This window comes from Rhynchophorus ferrugineus, unplaced genomic scaffold (genome assembly GCF_030347505.1).
Source record: "Rhynchophorus ferrugineus isolate W39M unplaced genomic scaffold, kcgeb_rfMv2 rfM2, whole genome shotgun sequence".
NCBI classification, from domain to species: Eukaryota; Metazoa; Arthropoda; class Insecta; order Coleoptera; family Curculionidae; genus Rhynchophorus; species Rhynchophorus ferrugineus.
In genome coordinates this window covers 34,130,834-34,153,913 of record NW_027472581.1, presented here as the reverse complement: position 1 = coordinate 34,153,913, position 23,080 = coordinate 34,130,834, and the positions used below count along the sequence as shown (strand labels likewise).

At 29.9% G+C, this 23,080-nt stretch overlaps 1 protein-coding gene and 1 long non-coding RNA gene across 3 annotated transcripts in view; one reads left to right on the top strand and one right to left on the bottom strand.

The window, feature by feature from the left end:
- The window catches only part of LOC143190657 (D-beta-hydroxybutyrate dehydrogenase, mitochondrial), a 93,173-nt gene that overhangs the window by 49,432 nt on the left and 20,661 nt on the right, over positions 1 to 23,080 (top strand). Inside the window, exon 4 of the mRNA XM_076395149.1 lies at positions 8,785 to 8,977. Coding sequence (XP_076251264.1) covers positions 8,785 to 8,977 — 193 coding nt within the window. The remainder of the gene's footprint in view (positions 1 to 8,784; positions 8,978 to 23,080) is intronic.
- Positions 15,130 to 17,010, bottom strand: LOC143190658 (uncharacterized). Of its 2 annotated transcripts, none has more exons than XR_013004302.1 (3): positions 16,872 to 17,010; positions 15,375 to 15,582; positions 15,130 to 15,285 (listed from the first exon to the last, which is right to left on the bottom strand). It is a non-coding gene; the product is annotated as an uncharacterized LOC143190658 (long non-coding RNA). The 2 variants fall into 2 exon arrangements; XR_013004303.1 differs by having other exon boundaries at positions 16,770 to 16,902.

Genomic DNA, 23,080 nt, shown 5'->3' with positions numbered 1-23,080 from the left:
TTAGCAGAAGTTCCGCATATTCCCATCCAGTATAATTAGTTTTACCATGTGATCCTATTCGAAATAACGACCAACCATACGTTTATCAGTATATGGAGATCAATTATAAAGGGAATGTAGAACCCGATACCCTAAAATTGAATGGCTTCGATGATATCTGTGAAAAGAGGTATATGAAATCGACTAGTTAAGATATGAATTCCTAACATGATTTTTATATCCTTAATATCTCTTATCTTTGTGCTCCGTATAACAGTATTTTGTATTCCAAAAATAATATCTCTGACAACAAGATGTGTATTTGAAAGACAAGTATCATTAAAATAGTATTTATACATTATCATGAAATTCTGTAAAAAAAGGTACTGTTATGATACTTAACCGTACCAATCAATAACGCTACTAATACTTAACAATAATAAGTATATTTCAATTACGAAAAGCAATAAAAGCTTTTTCCTCTTCGTTTTCCTTTTCGAGATTGATTTCCCCTTCGAAATTGAAACGTTGCAGGAAAATCTCAACGACCATCTCCTTAACATCATTCTCAGTTATTCATCAATTGTTAACACATTGACTACGACCGTTATAAGAAAAAATAATTTTAAAAAAATATAGACAATTACTGTACATAATAGACAATATTTATTCTACCTATATACATTTTTTGTGCATAGAATATATTATTTAAATTATATTGATTTAAATTAAAATAGTTATTACATTGCGTTTAAACTATCATTATTTTTTATTCTAATCGCTGATTTGTATATCAGCAACATAGAAGGGATCTAGTATGTAGGAAAATGATGGTTCATATGAAAAATGTTCATTAGGGCACTTAATTGTAAACAAATTAAAATAAGCAACATATTTATTGTTTAATATATAATGTGTATAGAATATCTACATAAATATATCTATATAAAGTTTAATAAACTTACATAAAGTTAAATTTTAAGGGTAAATGTATAAAATATAAGAACAACATTTGTTGTATATAATAGAGTCGTTTGTATAAATAAGTTTGTATAATGAGTTCTTGCTTAAAATCTTGCTTAAACCAGAAAAATGGTAAATACGCTAGTAAGTAAATGCCAAGCTAATTATTTACACTAAAATGCTTGGTTAAATTTGACTCAATTGATTAATATATCAGTGAATTTACTTTCCTTTTCATATTCACCGGATACGGTATCTTTTGATTATAATGTATTTGAGTTAATATATTACTTTATATACATTATACATTACTCACGGATTGGGCAGTAATAGAGCTAAACCGTATCATCTGTTGACGTAAATAAAGAGCTTTGTATTGTCCTAAACGATATTAATAAAAGGTCCTGTTAAATATATAATATAAATGACATAAATAACAATATATTAAAGTGAACTTAATACACTTAAGACAAATAACATAAATATTAGTGAATATTGCATGTAAGCAAGAAAAATATTTTATACTACATATATTAGTGTGGATGGCTTGGCTTCGTTCCATATACGGCAATTATACTTGTTAATCTAGTAATTTTAAAATCTAAAAATGTCTCTCGTTCCTAAAGCTGCTAACAAACATAATAACTTAGATATTTAAACATATTGCTCAATTCGGTAACTCGTCAAGGTGATTTGGCATCAGTAACTGAATAACAAACGACAGTTTAAACAAACATCACCAATACGTCAATTAATAGATCAAAATATTCAGTTAAAATTACCATTATATAACAAAATTAGAAACACACAGAAGGCTTGAATTTCACTGTAACATATTAAACAGTATTTCTGATGTCACATGGTTATGCCTTCTCTGGAAGAACGAAAAACTATCAACTGAAAATCGTACAAGAAAAATCGATACAGCTGCTAGTCACGAAACAGTCAAAAAAACTGTGGTTGAAAGTGATTGAAAATAGTAATTCTTGTTTTAATTTTATGCAGTTTTAGTTGTTTGATTTTCTGTGCTGTACAAATCACGTCATTTTAAATAATTCTAAATTGCTAATGGCAGTGTGACAAAAAGGAATAGAATCCCAAATATTAAAAAGGAAAATAGCAATGACTTAAGGTAATAAAAGTAATTGGTTGATTTCTATTTCATTCCGACATAAGCTTACGACTTTCGAAATTTCTTTGGGAAAGAAAGGTAAAGAGATTATTGCTGGAACTTATTACGTTCAAAAAAAAACAGTTTGATTTGTGATGATGTAAAATTATTAGTATTTATTTTACATATATTTTAAAGTCTCCTTCTTACCAGCGAGGGTTTATCTGTACTGGTCCTACTGTTTAACCTGGGCTGCGAACCACGGTCCTCGGCATTAAGCCTAGCGACTAGTCGATGACCAACTTTTAGACCATCCCAGATGACATCCGGTCTTACCCAGCCTGGTTACTGGCGTGATTGGGGTGGTCATTCCTCGTCGGATTTTCAAGTGTTGCCTATAAATATATTTAAAATTACAATCATAAACATAAAGTACAGCCACCTTCAAGGCGCTCGAACAAACATCGAGAGAAAATAGAAAAAGTTAATCAAAAAAGACCTAACAGTTGCCAAGATAACATAAATATAGCCAAAATTACTTTAGTATTATTTAGTATTTATCAATCTATATGTTGCTCTTTTTACCCTATTACATTAATAAGTAATCCTGAAAGATAGAGTTCCAAAATGCTGCTATATCAATGTATAATATATTATTGCTTACAATCATACTATAAACAAAACTGAATACATTACATAAAAATCCATATAAGCATAAATTCGTATCAGTACTTTCAAGATACTGACTAGGATGGCAAAACCAAAATTAAAAATCAGTCGAATGAAACTAGTAAGACCGAAAATAGGGACTGAAGGAACACGATTGAAACGGTCGATAGTAAAAAGTAATAAAATCAGTCGGACCGAAAATAGCGACTGAAATAGTCGATAGTAAAAAGTAGTCAATTACTAAACAGTCGATAGTCGTTCCTAACGCTAATTACAATCAAGGCTAAAATCCGCCTCTTTCGAAGGCTCATCTTGCCAATCTGTCTGTATGAGTTCGAAACTTGGACACTGTTACAGCCTGACATATGCAAGTTTGAGGTATTTCAAATGAGATTATTTTCTTTTCAAACTCTACATGTTCCTTTCTGGTAAAAAGTAATTCATTTAACATGCGATAACCAGTGCACAATGGATGAACAAATTCAGGATTACAAATTATAATAGCTTGGATATGTTTGTCGAATGAAATATGAACGAATTCCTCACAGACCTTCGTGACCAATTAAAAATTGGATGGAAGATAAAGCAAAGAAAACCAAAAAAGATATGGACCAAGATTATAGAAAGCAATTTGAAAAATAGCACACCATCATTATCAGAGGCTAGAACAGTTGCGGCTGACCGCCTATAACCAATAACTATTGCGAGATTTAGTGAAAAATTTAGTGAAAAATGAGAACTAAAATCTTCCAATTATGACTGAAAAATATCAAAACAAACCATCCTTAAAATACTAAAAAATACAAAGAACCAGAAAAACGACAGTTTAAAGAAACATCGCCAAAATATAAATTAATAGATAAAATTATTCAGTTATTAGTATCATTATATAATATAATTATAAGAGCACGCAGAAGTCTTGAATCTTACTTATAACATACTGAGCAGTATTTCTGATGTCACACAGCTATTCCTTCTTTGGAAGAACGGTGATTTAGTGAAGAATTTAGTGAAAATGAGAACTAAAATGTTCCAATTATGACTGCAAAATATCAAAACAAACCATCGTTAAAGTACTAAAAAATCCAAAGATCCAGAAAAACGACAGTTTAAAGAAACATCGCCAAAATATAAATTAATAGATAAAATTATTCAGTTATAAAAAAACATCTCGAAGAAACAAAGTGCCAATTTTACGGAGATTATTTACAATTTATTGATATTCACAACAGCTTTTTATACAAAAAAACAGTCCAATCTAACAATATGGATGGTTTAGTATTTTTACTGAATTTAAGTGGCGTTATAACTTGTGCAAAAAAAAACAGCATTCTATTGGGTATCGCCTCCAATAATTTATTTAAGGTAAGGGGATCGTCAAGTAGCCGAATGTATCGCCTGAGCCAACAATAACAAGATCAATTACGAATTTATTCCGACAAAGAAAACTATTTGGCAGCTCTTGTTAACAGAAGCCATTTTAAAAACGTTTTAGGCCCAGCGACGGCCGTCCCTTTATGCCGTCTCATTCAATTTTCCTCCTCGAAATTGAAACATCGCAGAAAAAGCACGACGGCTGTCTCCTTAACAGCCTTCTCTCTGGTTCCTCCATTGCCAACACACTGCTTACAGGGAATATAACAGGTCAATTGAAAAGTCCCAAGCCTACCATAGAAAAACAATTTTTTTTGGCAAAACTTTTTTAATTCGACATAATTCCATTCAAGGGTGATACACTGATTATATCGACCCTCCAACTTTTCAATACCATTTTTGTAGTACGATTTGTCCTTTACTTCAAACTAGGCCTTAGTTCCGACGATCACCTCTTAATTCGACGAAAATTTCTTCCCAGCGAGCTTTCTTATGAGATCTGAGAACATGAAATAGTCGCTGGCGGCCAGATCTGAAGAATACGGTGGATGAGCAAGCAATTCGAAGCCCAGTTCATCGATTTTTACCATCGTTTTCACTGACTTGTGACACATTGACTTGTGGTGCATTGTCTTGGTGAAGCAGCAATTTTTCTTTCTTAAAATGCGGCCGTTTTCCGCTATTTCGTCCAAAAACGCTATGTAATATTCGCTGTTGATGGTCCGTCCTATTTCAAGGTAGTCAATGAAAATTATTCCATGCGCATCCCAAAATACAGACGCCATAACCTTACCAGCCAACTGTTGCGTTTTCTCAGCGGGTTCATCGTGTGCAATCCACTCGGATAACTGTCGATTGGACTTCGGAGTGAAATGATGGAGCCATGTTTCATCCATTGTCACATATCGACGTAAAAACTCGGGTGTATTACGCTTGATCATTTTCAAACACATCTGCTAATCATCAACTCGTTGTATTTGGTCAAAAGTAAGCTCACGCGGTACCCATTTTGCACAGAGCTTTCTCATACTCAAATATACCTGAATGATATGATGTACACGTTCAGTTGATATCTTTGGATCATCTGCTATTTCATTCAATTTCAATTTACGGTCATTCAAAATCTATTTGTTGATTTTTTAAATGTTTTCGTCGGAAAACAACCTTTTTTGGGCGCCCACTGCGTTCACCGTCTTCGGTTCTCATTTCACCAATTCTGAACTTAGCATACCAATCTTTGATGGTTGATCTTCTTGGGGCAGTATCCGGAAACTTGGCATCAAGCCAAGTTTTGCTTCCTTCGAAAAGCAATATTTTATCAATACGCGAAATTCTTTTTATTCATTATTTTTCACAATAACAAAAGGTACTTCACTCAAAATGCTATAATTCACAAACTAATGATCCAACAGCCGTCAAATTTATACACGCATCTTTTGAGTTTTAGAGCTAACTAAAAAATATATGGATTTAATTGTAGTAACACGATCTATGTAGCAGGCCGGGGACTTTTCGATTGATTTGCTAGGATAAATTATTATTGGAATATATAGAAACATTTATTGTTAATTTTACCTAATCTACACATGCGATGTACCACAAATCGAAAATATGCTCTCGATGGCTACCTTTGCTGATAACAATACGATTCTTGCTGATAGAGACACTAGCGAAGAAGCCACACGAAAATTACAACAGCAAGTGGGAATATATATAATTAACCAAAATCCAGATAACCTAGATAGTTAAAATTAACGGAAGAAAATCTGTGAATGATCAGTTTACGTTTAGTCAGACGGCACAAGCACTCTATACAGTAATAACGCTAAGTATCTCGGAATGTATGTTGATGCAAAGCTTCGCTGGAAGGAACATGTAATAAAATATTTTTAAACAAAAAATTGACCCGACTTCAGAAAATAAATCACTAAATCACCAACAATTAAAAAATTATTAAACTTAGATTTTTAACATAAAAAAAACATTTTAAAGTAAAATATGTACATAACAATCCTAATAACTAAATAAAAATAAATAAAACCTTATTTAACTACTAACCTACTACTACCAAATGAATCCACGCAGTTATGTTAATTTAGATTTGTTTTGTTGGTAATTTATTTCTTTTTTGTATATGTCACAAAATTAGCCGTCAAAGTTATCAGTTGATAATAGTTAAAATAATATTGTAAATAGATAAATAAGTTTAGCTAGGTATTAAGCTAAATTGTGTGTATATAGTAGAATAGAAAATACGTGTAACAGATAGATTAAATAAGGTCTTTGTTTATTTTTATTTACTTATTACAAGGATTATTATGTACATATTTTATTTTAAAATGTTTTTTCTTTGTGGTAAAAATCTAAATTTGATTATTTTTTCGTTATTAGTGACTTCCTTATTTATTTTCTGAAGTCGGTTTAATTTTTTTGTTAAAAATATTTTATTTTTTTAGTGTTAGATATTTACTACTTAAATGCTTTAAGAATTACACCATAAAAGCAGTTATCTGCAATATTTATATGATATGTACTCTAGTTAGTCTTATATACTCTAGTTAGTGCTTAAAATCTTCTTCTATTACATCAGCTCAGCGTTAATATTATACCCAAAGATCTGATTATTTCAGATAAAAAATATGTAAAAACTTTATACGTGAAATTTACGGATTTCCCTCGATTTGCCCCCTTCCCTCCAACTAATCCTGAACAATCCAAAGGGACCACCCCGAAAGTGCACTCTTCCGAATAAAAAAATAATTTTGAAAATCGGTTTACTATTGAAGGAGAAATCGGCGAACATACATTAAAAAAATATATACAGCTGAACGTAGCGCATGTTCCTCTATCGAAGTCGGTTAAAAAAGAAAAGGAAAGACTAGAGTTAAAATATAGAAAAATTTAATCATTAGTTGGAAGAAAATCACAATTATCAGTACATAATAAACTGCGATTATATAATAAATTATTAAAACCTTTATGGGCATACGGCAATTATGGGAATTGTCACAAGTAAAAATGTTTAAACCATTATTACATTAAACTTTTGTCATTATTAACTATTATTGATTATTATTGAATTTGGTAGAATATAGTATATCTAAAATCTAGTTTCATTATAAAATCACTATAAATCAGGGATCTAGTAAAATTATTGTAATTGGCTGTAAAGGGTAAATTCACTTCTAAAGAAATTTTCTACATCATTTTGCCGTGAATCTATGTCCGTCCAGCTCTAATTTTATTCACAAATTTTTCCATATTGACACATTACTGTTATCAATTTCTCTAGTTCGTATATAATATATTTCAGTTTTATTGTTTCTATTGTTCTTATATACCACGTGCTAATTATAATTGTTACCTTTCTTTTGCTTTTATCCTCTTCTTTCATTCACTTTTCAAATTTAATTCTCTGTATTGTCTTATTAATTGTTCTATTGAGTTATTTAGAAGTTTTTTGTATCGATGTACTTTTTGTTTTTTTTTTATGCTGTCGTGTTTTCTTGCTTTTATCTATTCTTTCTTCTTTACTACATTATCATCTATTTCTTCAATTTCATTATTTTAATTGTTACAGTTCTCTATGTAGAATCTATTAGATACCGTTACTGTAATTTACAAACAATTTTTATTTTCTTTATCTAGATTATTTCGATCTTTAAAATGCATACCCTTATTTATATTATTTACGAGATTTTGTAGCTTAATGTTTCTCTGATTTACATCTCTTGTTTTCTTACTCCAAAAAGTTTCAGATTTTTATATTTCTTCCTTCTATCTCTCAATATTATATCATTTCTTCTTATCCTTGCATTACTTGCTCCATCTCTCCTATTTTATTGCTCTGTTTGCCCAATTTATAGATCATATTATTAACGATTTTAATGATTCCTGATAACTTCTTCTTTATATCTCTTAACATTTATCTTTATCTATTATTAACTATTTATCTCTTAACAATTATTTCCCTGTCACTCTCCACAAGTAGTTTATGACTTATTTGGAATTATTTTCCTTTTAAAATTGTTTTTCTCATTTGCTCTAACACTTGCTTTTCGTTTCCACTGATGATTTTTAATTTAGACAAGGTCATTTACAGTCACAAAATTTATTCGAATATACCATAAAAAAACTAAAACAATAAAAACAATATAGATTTTACCAAATGATTATTCTATTTATTATTGCGTTTTTATTAAGCTATTGGTGCAACTTTTAAATATGAAACCAGTTCAAACACGTGTCCTATAGTTAAGGAGACAACATCATGAACCTCATATAATTTCTCGGAATTTTATACAGCTTTTCTTTTGTAGAACTAAAAAAAAATATATGCCAGAAATATATGTTCGAAATAATAAATCTTAACATAACCCGTAGGCTTTTGCTAAAATATAGACCACTCGCATGTAAATCTGATATAATAAATCAAATGAAAAATAAAATAATACTATTTATCTACAATTCTTTGAAGCAAACTCGGCTTACTGGTGTTATAGAGGATCAATTATAATTTCAAAATATGTACTAAATCTACAGTTAACATTTGTAATTCTTCACACCATCTTGCATTTATTTTTGTTTATTACAATTTTGATGCCGATAATAGGTCTGGATTGTTTTCCTTTCTAAAATGGTTAACTATAATGTGAATAAATATTTAATTTTATATTAATTTGTTTTAGGTCCAGAGCTGTAAATGTTGTCATAGTAGCACCCGGTGAAATAACTTCAGGAAACACATGGATCTCGGACGAAATCATCATCGGTCAGGCCAAAGACATGTGGAGACAGATGTGCCAGGAACAACGTTTGGAATACGGTGAAAAATACTTCGAAACCGCTGTCAGAAGTTTAGAAAAATACTCCAAGATTCCGGTGAGTACATATTCGTCCACTGCCGCAAAACAAATGAATGTTTAATATATCTTCAAAGCATATAAATCACCGTTAAATATTCAAACTCAAATGAATAAAGCAGCTCTTATTTCGGCCGCATATATCATCAGCATCGTCATCGGGGAATAGGCGAAACCCCGGACAAGCAATTTGTTTAGAAGAGCGCCTGTTTTTCTTGAATGCAACCGCGTCTGTCGTTTGGTCAGGACTGTCTAAAGTCGTCTGATTTATATCGTGAAAGTTTCGCCAGGACCGAAAATTTTATTTATACGAATAGCCAGAGAGTTTTACCGACAAACTAGCGAATGCAACCCTAAAAAAGGGAAATATTTCATCATCAGTATATGTAATGCACTTATCAGAGGTCATTTATCAAAATATTTTTTAAATAATTCTTTTTTTTTATTAATTATATCTTATATTACATATGCCCAGTACTATCACGTACGGGATTAATACATCAGTAAGTATTTCCCGAAATAAAATAGTTTTCCTTAAGTACTTATATAATTATATAATCAACATTAAAAATACACTTATACACTAAACAATTTCGTATGGTATGGTTCGCTTCGATCTTCTGATTTCCTGCGTATTGTCCAGTAGCTGTATTGCTGCCACGTTGCTGCGATTCAGCAACCTTATTTCATGTTTTAAGGCGAAATCTTGGATCACTTTGTGTGTCCATTTGATTTCAAGGTCATCGTGCAGCTCTTCGTTCCTTACATAGCGATAAGTATTGTTCAGTTGGTTTGATGTTTTAGTGCAATCCCATATTTACACCCCATAGATCCAAATTGTATTTATGATTCACTAGGAAACCAATGTCTTTGATTTTAGGTCATGTTGAGAGTAGCTTCCGACTAACCAGTAGAGTTACTTGACTTTAAGTCTAATCTGCTCTGCATTTTGTCTATCATGATGCATCCAGTTTAACCTACCATCGAGATATATTCTAAGTTTCTGTTAGTTGATTCTGCTTGATGAAGCGGGCATCCATCAAGTGATATAATTAACTTTTTATCATTTTGCGGTAACAAAAAATTAGCAATTTACTGATTTTGTATATTAATCCCAAATGCTATAGCTGGTGCAAATTGCATTATCTCTTATAGTTTCCGAGATATAGGCTATCGAAATTTTACACTTTAGGCTCTGTTTTTTAATATATAGCTAGTGAATATATTCAGTAAACTACCATCAAATAGTCTTAGGAATGGAGGACTTTCCTGGTCATAAATTTCGCTGCACAAGAATCTCCTAAATATTATTTGTCCGATTTTTATTACATATCATTCTGCATGTCAATGTAACTTATAAATTAATTTATTACTGTTGATGTGTTTTACTTGAACAATACACAAGCAAGACGAGTGCGGGTTAAATACATCAACTCGTATTTCGTAAATTAAAATTAAATTAGACTTCTTAACCTAAAGTTAAGATTAACATTTATATACTCTACATGTTCGTGTGGTTTGATTCACATCAAAATTATGACTTCCTGCTCATAGGCCAGTAGTTATATTGCTCCATGTTGCTGTACTTTAACCTTCTTTCATGCTTTAATACAAAATCTTGCTATATCTATAAGAGATTATTAGTTTTCAAAATGTAAATAAGAATAATAAATTCATAAAATGTTTTTTGAAAAATACATCATTAAAGTTTCTTTCAAATTATTTGAATGAGATTTTAAATTTTTCAGCATACCCCTGCAAATTCAGTTAGAAATCAACGTCATTTTAGCGATTACTATTTTTAGATTATTTAAAAATTTAGATATATCCCTTTCAATGTCTCAATGGGAGGAGAGAGGTCCAGGCCATATAGTAAATATTTGTCACCCCTTTTCAAAATCAACTTTCAGGAAACTCTTTCAAAAATGCATCCACGCTGGCAATAGACGTATAATAAGTAACCTAATCGTACCGAAACCATACTGTTGAATTATTCTCAATAAACTAGTGAAAATTTAGATCCAAAAATTCCATTAGCATTCGAATGAAACATTTTAAAAGTTTGAAATAGATCTGTTTATTGGAAACTTAAGTCTGTGTATAGTATTGCTATAAGATTTCTCATGCTTGAACTTATTAAAATGTTATTCAGGTATCTTTACAAAGTGATAATAGTGTTTAAATTGCCCACCAAAATATTTTATTTATTAATAAATCTTTCACATAGGCTGAAAAGTATTAGGGCTAACATATAGATGGCGCTAGTTTTATCGCATTTTCCGCTTTTTCAGCTAATATTAACTTTCAAAAGAAAGCTGTTAAAATTTCATGATATTCTATTCTATACGTTTGTGAGTTACTGTGCTAAAAATGACATTACTTCTGTTATTTTCAAAACAATGTATCAAAAACAATTTCGTGTTCTAATTTTACACTATTTGATTGATAAGAAAAATACCGTTCAAGCGAAACAATGGTTTGAAAAGTGTTCTAACGAGTCAGCTCCATCAGAAACAACAATAAAACGGTGTTTTGCTGACTTCAAACGTAGTCGTAGAGACACCGTCTTTACAGAACTCAGTGGACGTCTAAATTAGGTCGTAACATCATAAAAAATCCACAAAATCGTTTTGAATCATCGAAAAGTAAAGTTGCGTGAGTTAGCTAACATTGTAGAGATATCAAAAGAACGTGTTGGTTTTATATTGCATGAGCATTTGATTATGAGAAAGCTCTGTTCAAAATGGGTGCCGCGTTTGCTCACTTTTGACCAAAAACCATCACGTGTTCATGTTCCCACCTCCTTATAAGAGAAATCCTCTATCCATCTTAAATCGTTTTACATAATAAATGAATGCTTAAACTAAGAAATTAGGACTAGAAATTATTAGTTAAGTAGCACAAATCCAAATATAGACAGGCTCCATAATTTAATTCAACATTTGTTAACCAATTGGCAAGCCTTAAGCATCAAGATTCCTGAAAAAGGTGTTGATTTTGAGCGGCCATAATTGAAGGATCCATTCAAATCCTTATTGGTCAAAACTAGAAATCTTCTCTATGTAAATGTTTTACTAATAACTTTCTTAAAGGTCTATTTGATTGTAATTGTAATTTGATTTAGTAGTTGCCTATCAGTGTATTAACTATAAAAAGAACATAATTAATATAAAAACTATTTCACTAAAATATTCTTCAAAATATAACTAAAATGACTCAGTAAAAACTTTTTATGTACAATATTCACCCACTGGAGCATTATAAAGCGTTTCATAAAATATATTATTTTCTTATAACACGCCAAGCTCGCATAGACCAGCATGTAAATGGGAAACTCTCTCATCTGAACGTAATACCACTAATAAATCAAAGGTAACACGTCAAGAACGCCGATAATACATTTTCCGAGGTGAATTGATAGCTGGAGGATTGAAAAAGCCTAGATTAAAATATCAGAAACAGGAGAGACACGTCAAACATCATCAGATACCGCTATTAATCGATATTCAAATTTTCCAATACAGTGATTAATATGATATTGTATCCCATACGTCGATGTTAATTAAAAATTTTTGTAGATCCCAATTCAGTAATAATATGATAGGATAATAAAAATTCCTTTCAATATACATGGAGCTAATATTGATGTTTTATTTTTTTTCGTTATTTTCAGAACTGTACACTTTAGAACTGGTTAACTTTTTTTTAAATGAATTACATTTTACATTAAATATGCTTAGTACAATCTTAATTTACAAATTAATTTATTACTACTGCTCTGTTGTACTTGCACTAATAGATAAGCAAGACGAGTAGGAGATTAACACATCAGTATGTATTTCCCAACTTAAAATAAAACGAATCTACTTAAGCTAAAGTCAAGAATACACTTATGCTCTAAACAGGTTCTTGTGGTTTGGTTCGCTTCAATCTTGTGATTTACTGCGTGTTGTTCAATAGCTAGATATATCCATTTACTTTCGAGGTCATTGTGCAGCTTTTCATTGGTTACGTAGTGATAAGCATTGATAATTAATTGTACATTTTTGTTTTGGGTGCGTTAGATTACTAGTTGGTTTGATATCTTAGTATTGTCCCATAGGTCCAGATTGGCTTTATGATTGACTGGTAAACCAATCTATTTGATTTTAGGTCAAGTTGAGAGTTTCTTCCGACTAACCAAAACAGTTGCTTGACTTTGAGTTTAATCTGCTCTGCTTTTTGTCTAACATTATGTTTCCGGTATAACCTACTATCGAGATATATTCCGAGGTATTTGGCTGATGCTGCTTTAAGAATCAGGCATCCGTCAAGTGATATAATTAGGTTTATACCATTACGCCGCAACGCAAAATTAACATGGGCAGATTTGGAGTTTTAAGCTGTATTTTCCATTCTCTAGTCTATTTGTAGATCTGCTGGTTAACAATTGCTTTGTTTTATTGTTAAGAGTAAGTACTGTAAGGGAGATTTCGAATATTTTAATGTTAACAATTATGAATATGTTAACAATTCATGAAACATTTTTTTAGGAATCAACTCTAATTTTTATTAATTTTTTGTTATTAAAATTATAATAATTATGTTTTGTTAAATGGTTCTGTTTTGTTAATTTTTATTTTCATATTATGTTGAAAAAGTATTAAGTTAAGTAAATAGATAACAAGTATATTCTTAAATATCAAAATTAAGTCAATTTTCAGTTAAAAAAATCATTAAATGTTTTGTTTTAGTGTTTACTTAAGGTAGAGCAAAAATTGGACACAGAAAAATTAATAAAATTTATGTTATACTTCATAGAAACCGTTCTTATAAGCTTTTCCTTTCATATTTTTTTAGGAACAATATTTTTTTAAAGACCAATAGTAATTTGTCATCATATAGCAATTCCATCTACTTCACTATCTCCCTTCCATCACTTACAGATATCATGATCCACACTATAATTTAAAAAATTTAAAACCGAAAATGTATCCAGGTAACCGTAAGAAAATATAACTTCATGCACATATGAAAATGAATTTATTTCCATGAATTGTTTTCCACAATTCCTTTATAAATTGGGACTTTTTGGTTACCTAGACCAGTTTCTAGCACCAAAAGCTTTCCAGACTTTTCCAAACAGCTGTAATATAAATGTTCCGCTTCCATATTTACTTTCACATGTAGAATCTATTGAACTACTTTTGAAGCATAAATAAGTTGATGGGAGCTGCATTGTGCAAGACAGGACCAGGAGTTATTACAAATTGTAAATCTGGATATTAGCATATTTTATTTCAATTGAATGAATTATTCTTTACTGTGCCAAATTTGCCAACAACTCAAATAATTATTAAACTCCGTCCATATCTTAAGGATACCAAAATCTAACCAGTGGTTTTATCCTTTTCTCACAAATATAACGATTTAACATAAATGTTTCAACTTAATGAGGAACTAATGACTTATTTTGTTTTAAAATATGTAATTCCAATCTGTCTGCTAAAACAGAGTCTGCGATATTTTGTATTTTGTTTTAATGTAAACATCAAAATATAATATTGTTAATTTTTTATATATTTAAATAGTTTATTATATTTAAAATAACTACTCCAAGATGGTAAAATCCCAGAAGTCATACAGTCTTACCCAGCCTGATTACTGGCGTGACGGGGATGATTATTTCTTGTCGGACTTTGCACTTTTTTCTTATAGACAATCACAATTCTAAACAATCACAAACATATATATATACAACCATGTCCCAGCAAAATCCGAACATGATACCATTGCAACAGTAAAAAGAGGACGGTTCTGTACCTTAACCACTGCGCTAACTAAACTGGCTAATTCCAGAAATTTGAAAAAATAATGAAAATGATTTTGAAATTTGAAAATTTAGAAATCCAGGTGTTAATAATATGTTCACTATTAATTCAGGCTAATCAGAGAATCATTTTACTAGTAAAAATTTTACAAATATAACCTTTCTAATATGATTCTGTTGATATTAACCAGTAAAAACTATGACATAAACTTAGTAAATGCAAAATTATAGTGGCTAATTACTGATGTTGTATGTAGTGGAATTATGGATCATTTTTAAAAATTTGAAATTGATCATATTTGGTAATTTTGAGAAAAGAAAATTATTTTTTTTGTAGGAAAATACTTAATAAAAGAGTAGGCCTCGGAAATACATATTTTTATTTCAATTCAGTGCACGACTACAGCAAATATAAATAAATAAACAAATAAAAATTAAATCTATTAAATACTTAAATGCCCAAACATTTAATAAGCCTTGGTTCTTATATACGCTGCGTCCCTCATTCTGTATCTTAGCTGTAACACATCAAAATCCATAATAAAAACAGGCCCTTCTTAAAATATTTAGAAGGCACTATAATAATGACGTAAAATCAGCAATTTACCCTGGCACGACGCAACTTATCTTCCGCAGTAACGAAGTTTAGAGCTTCCTGAGGCCAATAGCAGTGATAATAAAATCGAGTCCTGTTTGGTTCGTAGAATAATTGCGCCCCTTTGTAGCCGTAGTGAACATAGAGGTCGTTGTAGTCAAGTGGACACGTATAATATTTATGGCCATAACGATCATGATGCATTTGAAGACCCATTTTGCTGAAACAGAAGTTAAAGTGGTAATTTAATTAATTATATAGCATATAGCATGTTAAAGTATTTCTTGTCTTGAATAGACCATATTGGATCAAAATTATTAGCTTATTAATTGATTAAAAGATATATAGATAATGATATCAATCATAATTATTCATCAAGGTCATATGATTTAACAGAATTGGGCTGTTTTTTTTTAAACTATACAAACATCTATGTCTAAAAGCATCAGTTACTGATTTTTTGTTACGGGTAATGAATAAAATCATGGTTATTAGGTTATCACTCAAAGTTTGAAAATATGGCATGAAAATAAAATTATACATTTTAGTTGGCAATTAACATAATTGTTTTATTAATTTCGTGTCATACAGTACTGTGCAAAATATAGATGATAAAATATTTTTTTAAGATTTCAAAGATTTGATTAAATTTACTTTAAATATATTTTATATGTGGTATCTATCAAAACAACTATGATATTTATTGTAAATATCTAAAAACCCAGTAACATAACAAGTGGATTGCTACATTTACTTTAAATTTCTGTTACCTATCAATTATAATGTGATTAATTATTGTCCTCTTATTCAAATTCATAGTATATTCTACCAAAAAAAATAAATACTATTAAGTAAAGCAATATTACTAATTTGTGCTGTAGCATAAGTTAAAAGTAAATTGATGACATTATTCGTTGTTGTAGAATATTGCCAACACTTTCTAGCTTTTTAAGTTAGAAATTAGAATCTATGACAAAAACAATTGAGGACTTGCGACTTCGTATCTCAAGTTTCTCTCTGCAGTATCTCGAACTGTTTAAGCGAATAATTAACATTTTGTAGTGATGGATTGTGATCATAATTATAACACAACAAAAATGATTAAAACTGATGACTTTGAATTTATAGTTATATACAATATTGTAGGATCCTTATTTACGGAAATATTAAAAGGCAACATGTCAATATTACAAAATAATAATGGCATAAAAAAATATGTTCCATACAATATTTATGTAACAAAATTATTCATAGACATTGATGAACATACTCGAATACTTAATCTTTATTGAAGATTTTATCAGATTTAAAACTTTATTAACCTCTTATTGATGAATATATATGTGGAAAATAATAGGTTAACATATGAATCAAACATGTTTCCAGAAATTGTTAACATTTACCGACCTGACCAATTTAAGATATTCTAAGATGCAGTTGAAACTTTATCCCATACGATACACACATCCAGTGACATTTTAACGATATAGAACAGATATTTATACTTACTGGTAGGCGTATAATATCAGGCTTGTTATTCTGGATCAAACGGAGCATCAATTTTAAATGGCCGCTCTTTCGCTAGGCGTTCGTATAAATTCGAACGCGAACGTTTCAGATATGTCAACAATCCGAAACGAATTTGGCGACGTGTATTTTTAGCTTTACGGCTTCAGGACCACGACGCTGCCAGTCAGTTTATTCACTGGACCTGTTGGCCCAGCGCGCTAATTTTAATCCATTGATTAAAAGCTGGTATTAATTATTTTCGCTGCGGATAACATTTCGATGTTAAATATTGTCTATTAAAACTGTACACAATTTAGTATAAATGTATTTTATTAATAGTGAGAGTTAATGTAGTGAATACTGGGGTTTGAAAAATAAAGTGTTCAAGTTATTTGTGTTGGTTTTGAAATATCTAATATATTTTAAACAGTGTAAAAATCACGGAGAATGCTGGTTTTCCGGCAATTTTGTGAATGTAGACTATGCCTTGTGGAAAGTTTTTCAAATTATTTTCAAATAGAACAGGAACAATTTTAAAAAAGTATTTATTTATAATAATTACTGCAATTCCGCATTCAACATTTTCACATATTCCTATCAGGAATTTTTTATAACACAAAAAAAATTAACGCGTAACGCAAATACACATTTTCAGGCAAAAAAACCATTTAGATGTCTAATTTTCAGCTTAACATGAGCAAATAAAATGATATAGGTATCGAATTATAATTTTGTATACTTATGGATAGTAAAATTTGTTACAAAACCGTCTATCTAAAATACACATCCTTCTATCTGAAAGCGTGTAACAATATTTTTTCGGTTAACTAAAGTTAATAAATAAAATTTTAATTGAAAATAAGCCATTTTTTCTAATAATACAGTATATTTTTAAAGCTTCCATCAGGAGTACCCATAATGAGTGTATGTTTATGCACAGTAAATCATGGATCTTTCATAACATAGTCACACTCGACACACGTTTGCTTTTGCATTAAAACTGTACCAGCCTTTATAGAGCGCAAAACTTTTTCCACATATCTTCGGACAGCATACGACAAATTGCTTTAGAATTGCAAAATCGCGTCTGAGGATCAAGCTTGCATTTTGCTTGAGAGCCTAAATAAAAATCCCTACCTACAATCTCGCATTAATATATGAAATGTTTCGATCGACAACCTGTCGGTTAAAGATAATAAATTCAATGTATATTTTAATGTATATCTCAAGGTATTTTAAGTCTAATCTATTCTATTCTATTCTAACATTCTTAATTACGCCTTATAATACATATGGCACCTTAAAGGTTCCTGTACATGCTATTATTTAAACTATAATGTTTTTTTATTATTTAATTAATATATTATTACTAGTCGTTTCCGTCTAACCTACAATTTGTCTTTATGACAACTTAAATCTAGGTATATAACTAGGGGGACCCATCGGCCCTATCTCAGTCTCTGGTGAAATAATGTTTATACATGTCACTGCTGAATTTTTTAATATATGCACCTCACTACACAACACTACACAAGATCAAATGGTTTGATTGTTTTGAGTCTGTGTCCTATTCTGGTAGTATCCAATAGTTGTAATATTTCAATATTCGTGTGAGAATGGAGTCTTTCCTCATGCCCCCTTGCAATTCTCGTGATTTCTTGACTGACTGTGGGTATCTGAAGGTCTCGATGTAGATAATCAGTCCTATAGTATTTGGGTGCACCCACAATACCTCTCAGGACTTTGTTCTGAAAAATTTATATTTTATTTATGTTACTCTTTGCAGAACATCCCCATAATTGAACTCCGTATGTCCATATAGGTATCAATATTTGCTTGTGATTTTCTTCCAATTAGCCAGTACATTTTCCTATATTTCAATTCCTGTTCTTTTCTTGTTTTCTTTATATGTTCCTTCCAGCGAAGTTTTGCATCGAGATTCATCCCGAGATATTTAGCGTTGTTGCTATATGGAATGATAGTATTATTTAATGTTATGGGTGCTTGTACGGTCTGTTTATAGGTGAACTGCACATGTATAGATTTACTTTCATTTATTCTTATTTTCAAAGCTTGTGACCAATTATTTATATTGTCACTTGCCTGTTGTAATTTTCGTGACGCTTCTTTACTATTGTCTCCGACAACTATACTCGCAGTATCATCAGCAAAGGTAGCCATCGTAATATTTTCCGTTTGTGGTATATAATAAGTGTAGAGTAGATAAAGCATTGATTCCAGTACACTTCCTTGTGGTACGCCTGCTTTGAATTCTTTTATTATAGAGTAAGCTTCTTCTTGTTTGACTCTAAATATTCTGGTTGTAATGTATGATTTTAATAGTTCGGTGTGTTGTTTTGGTAACATTTTTTGTAGTTTATGAACCAGGCCTTCATGCCAAACCTTATCGAAAGCTTGTGCTACATCTAAAAATATAGCTTTGCATACTTTTTTACTTTCGTAGGCTTTTTCAATAATATCTGTTATTCTGTGGATCTGGTCAATTGTTGAGTGCTTGTTGATAAACCCAAACTGGTGTGTTAGTATTAGGTTTTTTCTCTCTATGATCGGTTTTATACTTTTCAAAAGAAGTTTTTCAAAAACCTTACATATTAGTGGTAGCAGTGATATAGGTCTTATAGGCTTTTATTTCATTTACTGACTTCCCAGGTTTTGGGTTCACTATAATTTCCGTCATCTTCAAAATGTCTGGGACATGTTTTAATCTATATGTTGTATTGATCAAGTTGGTGAGTTTTATAATTTCCTTTCATGGTAATTTTTGCAGTAATTCTCCTGTTATTAAATCGTAGTCTGCTGATTTCCTTTAGTTAATGTCAGTTTTAATAACTTTGATTAACTCTTTCGACGTGACTAATTCACTCATCGAATTTTCAGGTTCTATGTCCGGAAAATTATGCTCAATATTAGTTTCGTTTAGTTTGAAAGTTTTTTCTAGATATTCAGCAAATGCTTCTGCTTTTTGGTGATTGTCACGTGCCCAATTCCCACATAGGTCTCTTGTGGACTCAGTTTCTTTATCATCTGTTAAATTTCTGAGATAGTCATTTATGGTCTTGTTTTTAATTTCCAGTATTTCTCTTTTCAGTCTCTGGAAACTATAACGTGAATGACAAAAAGATGTTCAAATTTCTCATGATTCACCATTGTATAGAAACCTTATTATTAATCAACATATTATAATCAACAATACTTAACTTAGTATAGCTTTAAGAGATTGAGTTAAATTGGATCTATCTTACTAAAAAATTAGGTCAGATATTTGTTATTGTCATATTTTGTATATATTTATAAAAATAGTTCTAGTCTAAATCTCGAAGTCAAAAATCTTTAAAAAGAAAACTTAAATAGTACTGAAACGCTCAAATAAATCAACCATATGCTCCTAAAAAATTTGATGAATGCTTCTTTTAAATTAAGTTATTTATTGATTAACTTATTATTAGCTATTAGCTAATTAACGAATTATTAACGAATATTATTATTTATTTATTACGCCAAAAATAAACTAAAAATATAGTAACGTCCTGAAATTAAGTGCATTAGCCTTCTAGATCGGGTTTTGTTTTACTATATTAAGCACCCTTCCTGTAGCTTAGCTTTCATCAACGTTTTCTGCATACCATGTTGAGAAAATCTAAAACCAAGTCGAAAATCACAGCTTAATCCGTTACCTCATTGTGAATGCCTCCATGTGAAGCATTAAATGAGATCAAATAGGTATATTCCAAAAGAGTTATGAGTCGTAGTAGAACTAAGTGAATTTGAAAACAGTCTTACTGATATCAGTTGCACCAACCGAAATAAAATAAAATCTTTAAGACTCTTGAATTCAACAGATCATATTAATAATGGGATCATATCATCTCTAACTAAAGTGTTTAAAAACATAATTTTTTGTGACAAAAATCTTATTACTATATCAGTTTTTAGGACCACAAAAGAATAGCTTTAATGGAATTTTCAACTCATATTTTTATCTTAGAGTAAACCTCGTTATATAGTTTCATTAATGCTCCTATCTGTCTGATACCTAGTATAATTTTATATTAAGTGTACAAGAGAGGAATGCTACTGCAAAATGGGAAAGGACTTAAATCATAGTTTCTCTTCATCTTAAATCATATGAAAACTTTAAAACTTAAGGAATTATATATAGGTGATATGTTTTCTTTCCTCTTGGATGAAATGTAATGGCAGAGTAACTAATTGATTCCTAGTACACTTGTTGTCTTGGATTTCTTCGTATATGAAAAATATATAATAGAAAACAAACTTAAATAACTTATGTATATTATATATTATATATAACACAAATCTCCATACAAAAGTTATAACGAACTGTGGAATACAAAGAACGGACGATTCTTTTTATTTCGTTAAACTTCGTAACAAGTCTTTATAGAACTACAAACTTGAGTTTGATAGAAAACTGACAGACAGAGTGCTAAGAAACTTCGGAAAAAATTGAAATATCGAAAATCGAAGAAGCACAACTTTTTATGTTAAAGATAACATATAACGTCAAAGTTTGGTTATATACTATTCTTCCATGTAAAGTAAAATATGAGCAGATATACACTGTTGGGCAAAAATACTGCCTATGCTTCAAAGTTTTTTTTATAACTTTACCCATAACATGTTTTATATAATAAAATATTTTTTAAATTTTTTACATATAGTCTTTTACAAATATATATAAAACTAGTAAAATAAAATTTGAAAATTTTAAGTGATTTAACATATAAATATAATATAAATTATCCTGAGATACTGATACCATTTTCAAATACGTATATTTCAGAAAATATATTTTAAAAGTAATTTTTTGGTATATTTTTCTTTTGTACAACAAAATACAATATAAATTAATAAAACATTTACTACTTAGAACTATAAAATTCTTTAAAATAAAAAAAATTTATATAATCAAATTGTTATAATTGAACAAGAAAGAAAAATATATCATTATTCATTAAAAATAAAAGATTACTTTCCAAGTAGAGTAGTAAAAGCCAGACCTTCTTTAATTATGCATAGGGTGTAATCAACACGAAGGCGAAAGTTTTAGGTAAACTGAAAAAAATTAATTAACAAAAGACCTCCCAATTTACTGAACAAGAGCGAAAGAAAATGTTTATACATAAATAAAATCAAATTAATATTCAAATATATAACATTTTTTCACAACATATTTAATTGAATATTGATATATTTTTTAGTTTATTAGATGTATTTTATTAAAAATTTAGTTTCTACTATCATATTTTAATATTAGATTATACTAAATGTACAAACATGAAAAATATATACACTCTATTAGAAAAAAATCTAAAGGTAAAGAATATTGTCATCAGCCAGACATTCATGCGCATGATATTTGTTTGTATCAGGAAAGTAATTATTAAGTTTCTCAAATAAAAATATTTTTATTTCATCCAATCAAGCACGTTTTTACAAATAAAAGAGCCAAAGGTTAAAAAGAATATATATACGAGTGTACAAAAAAATCATTTATTTACCCTTAATCTAAACAATCAAAGTTGAACGATATATCATTTTATTTTTGCTTAAACTTTTATGCTTTTATTTTATTTACCCATCAATACCAAGGTATTTTTATAACACATTTTTCATAGAGGAGAACAGGTAGAAAAATTCGTTAACAAACAAGACTCTTTACACTATTAATTTTATCATCTCTTAAATAACATATGAATGCTATCGCGGAAATAAGTTGCAAGCTTTAAGGCAATAGAGTTAGAGAAATTTAGACACATTATCCAAAATAGTTCAAAATGTTCTCTAAGGCATGCAAATGTTAGGTCTTGTGAATATGTCACGTGTGGGAGTTCTATCACAAGTACCACAGAGACTTCTGAGTAGCGCGACCACCATGTAGACGAGCGTTGTCACTCAAAAGTAGGACTTAAGTCCAGTAAATAATCTTTTTTGGTTAAGTTACAGTTGAAGAAACACTATCCAAACCAAGAACATTACAAATAAATGTCTTTAAGGTACTTATAAAGTAAGGTATTGTATTAAAAGGAATGCTATAGAAATACTCTCTATATTGGAATTCATATAGAAAGCAGTAACGAATTTACTGTTTATCGTAGACATAGTATACTTAAAATATTACTTAAATCGATATGCCAGAATGTCCATTTTCGTCTTGCTATCATATA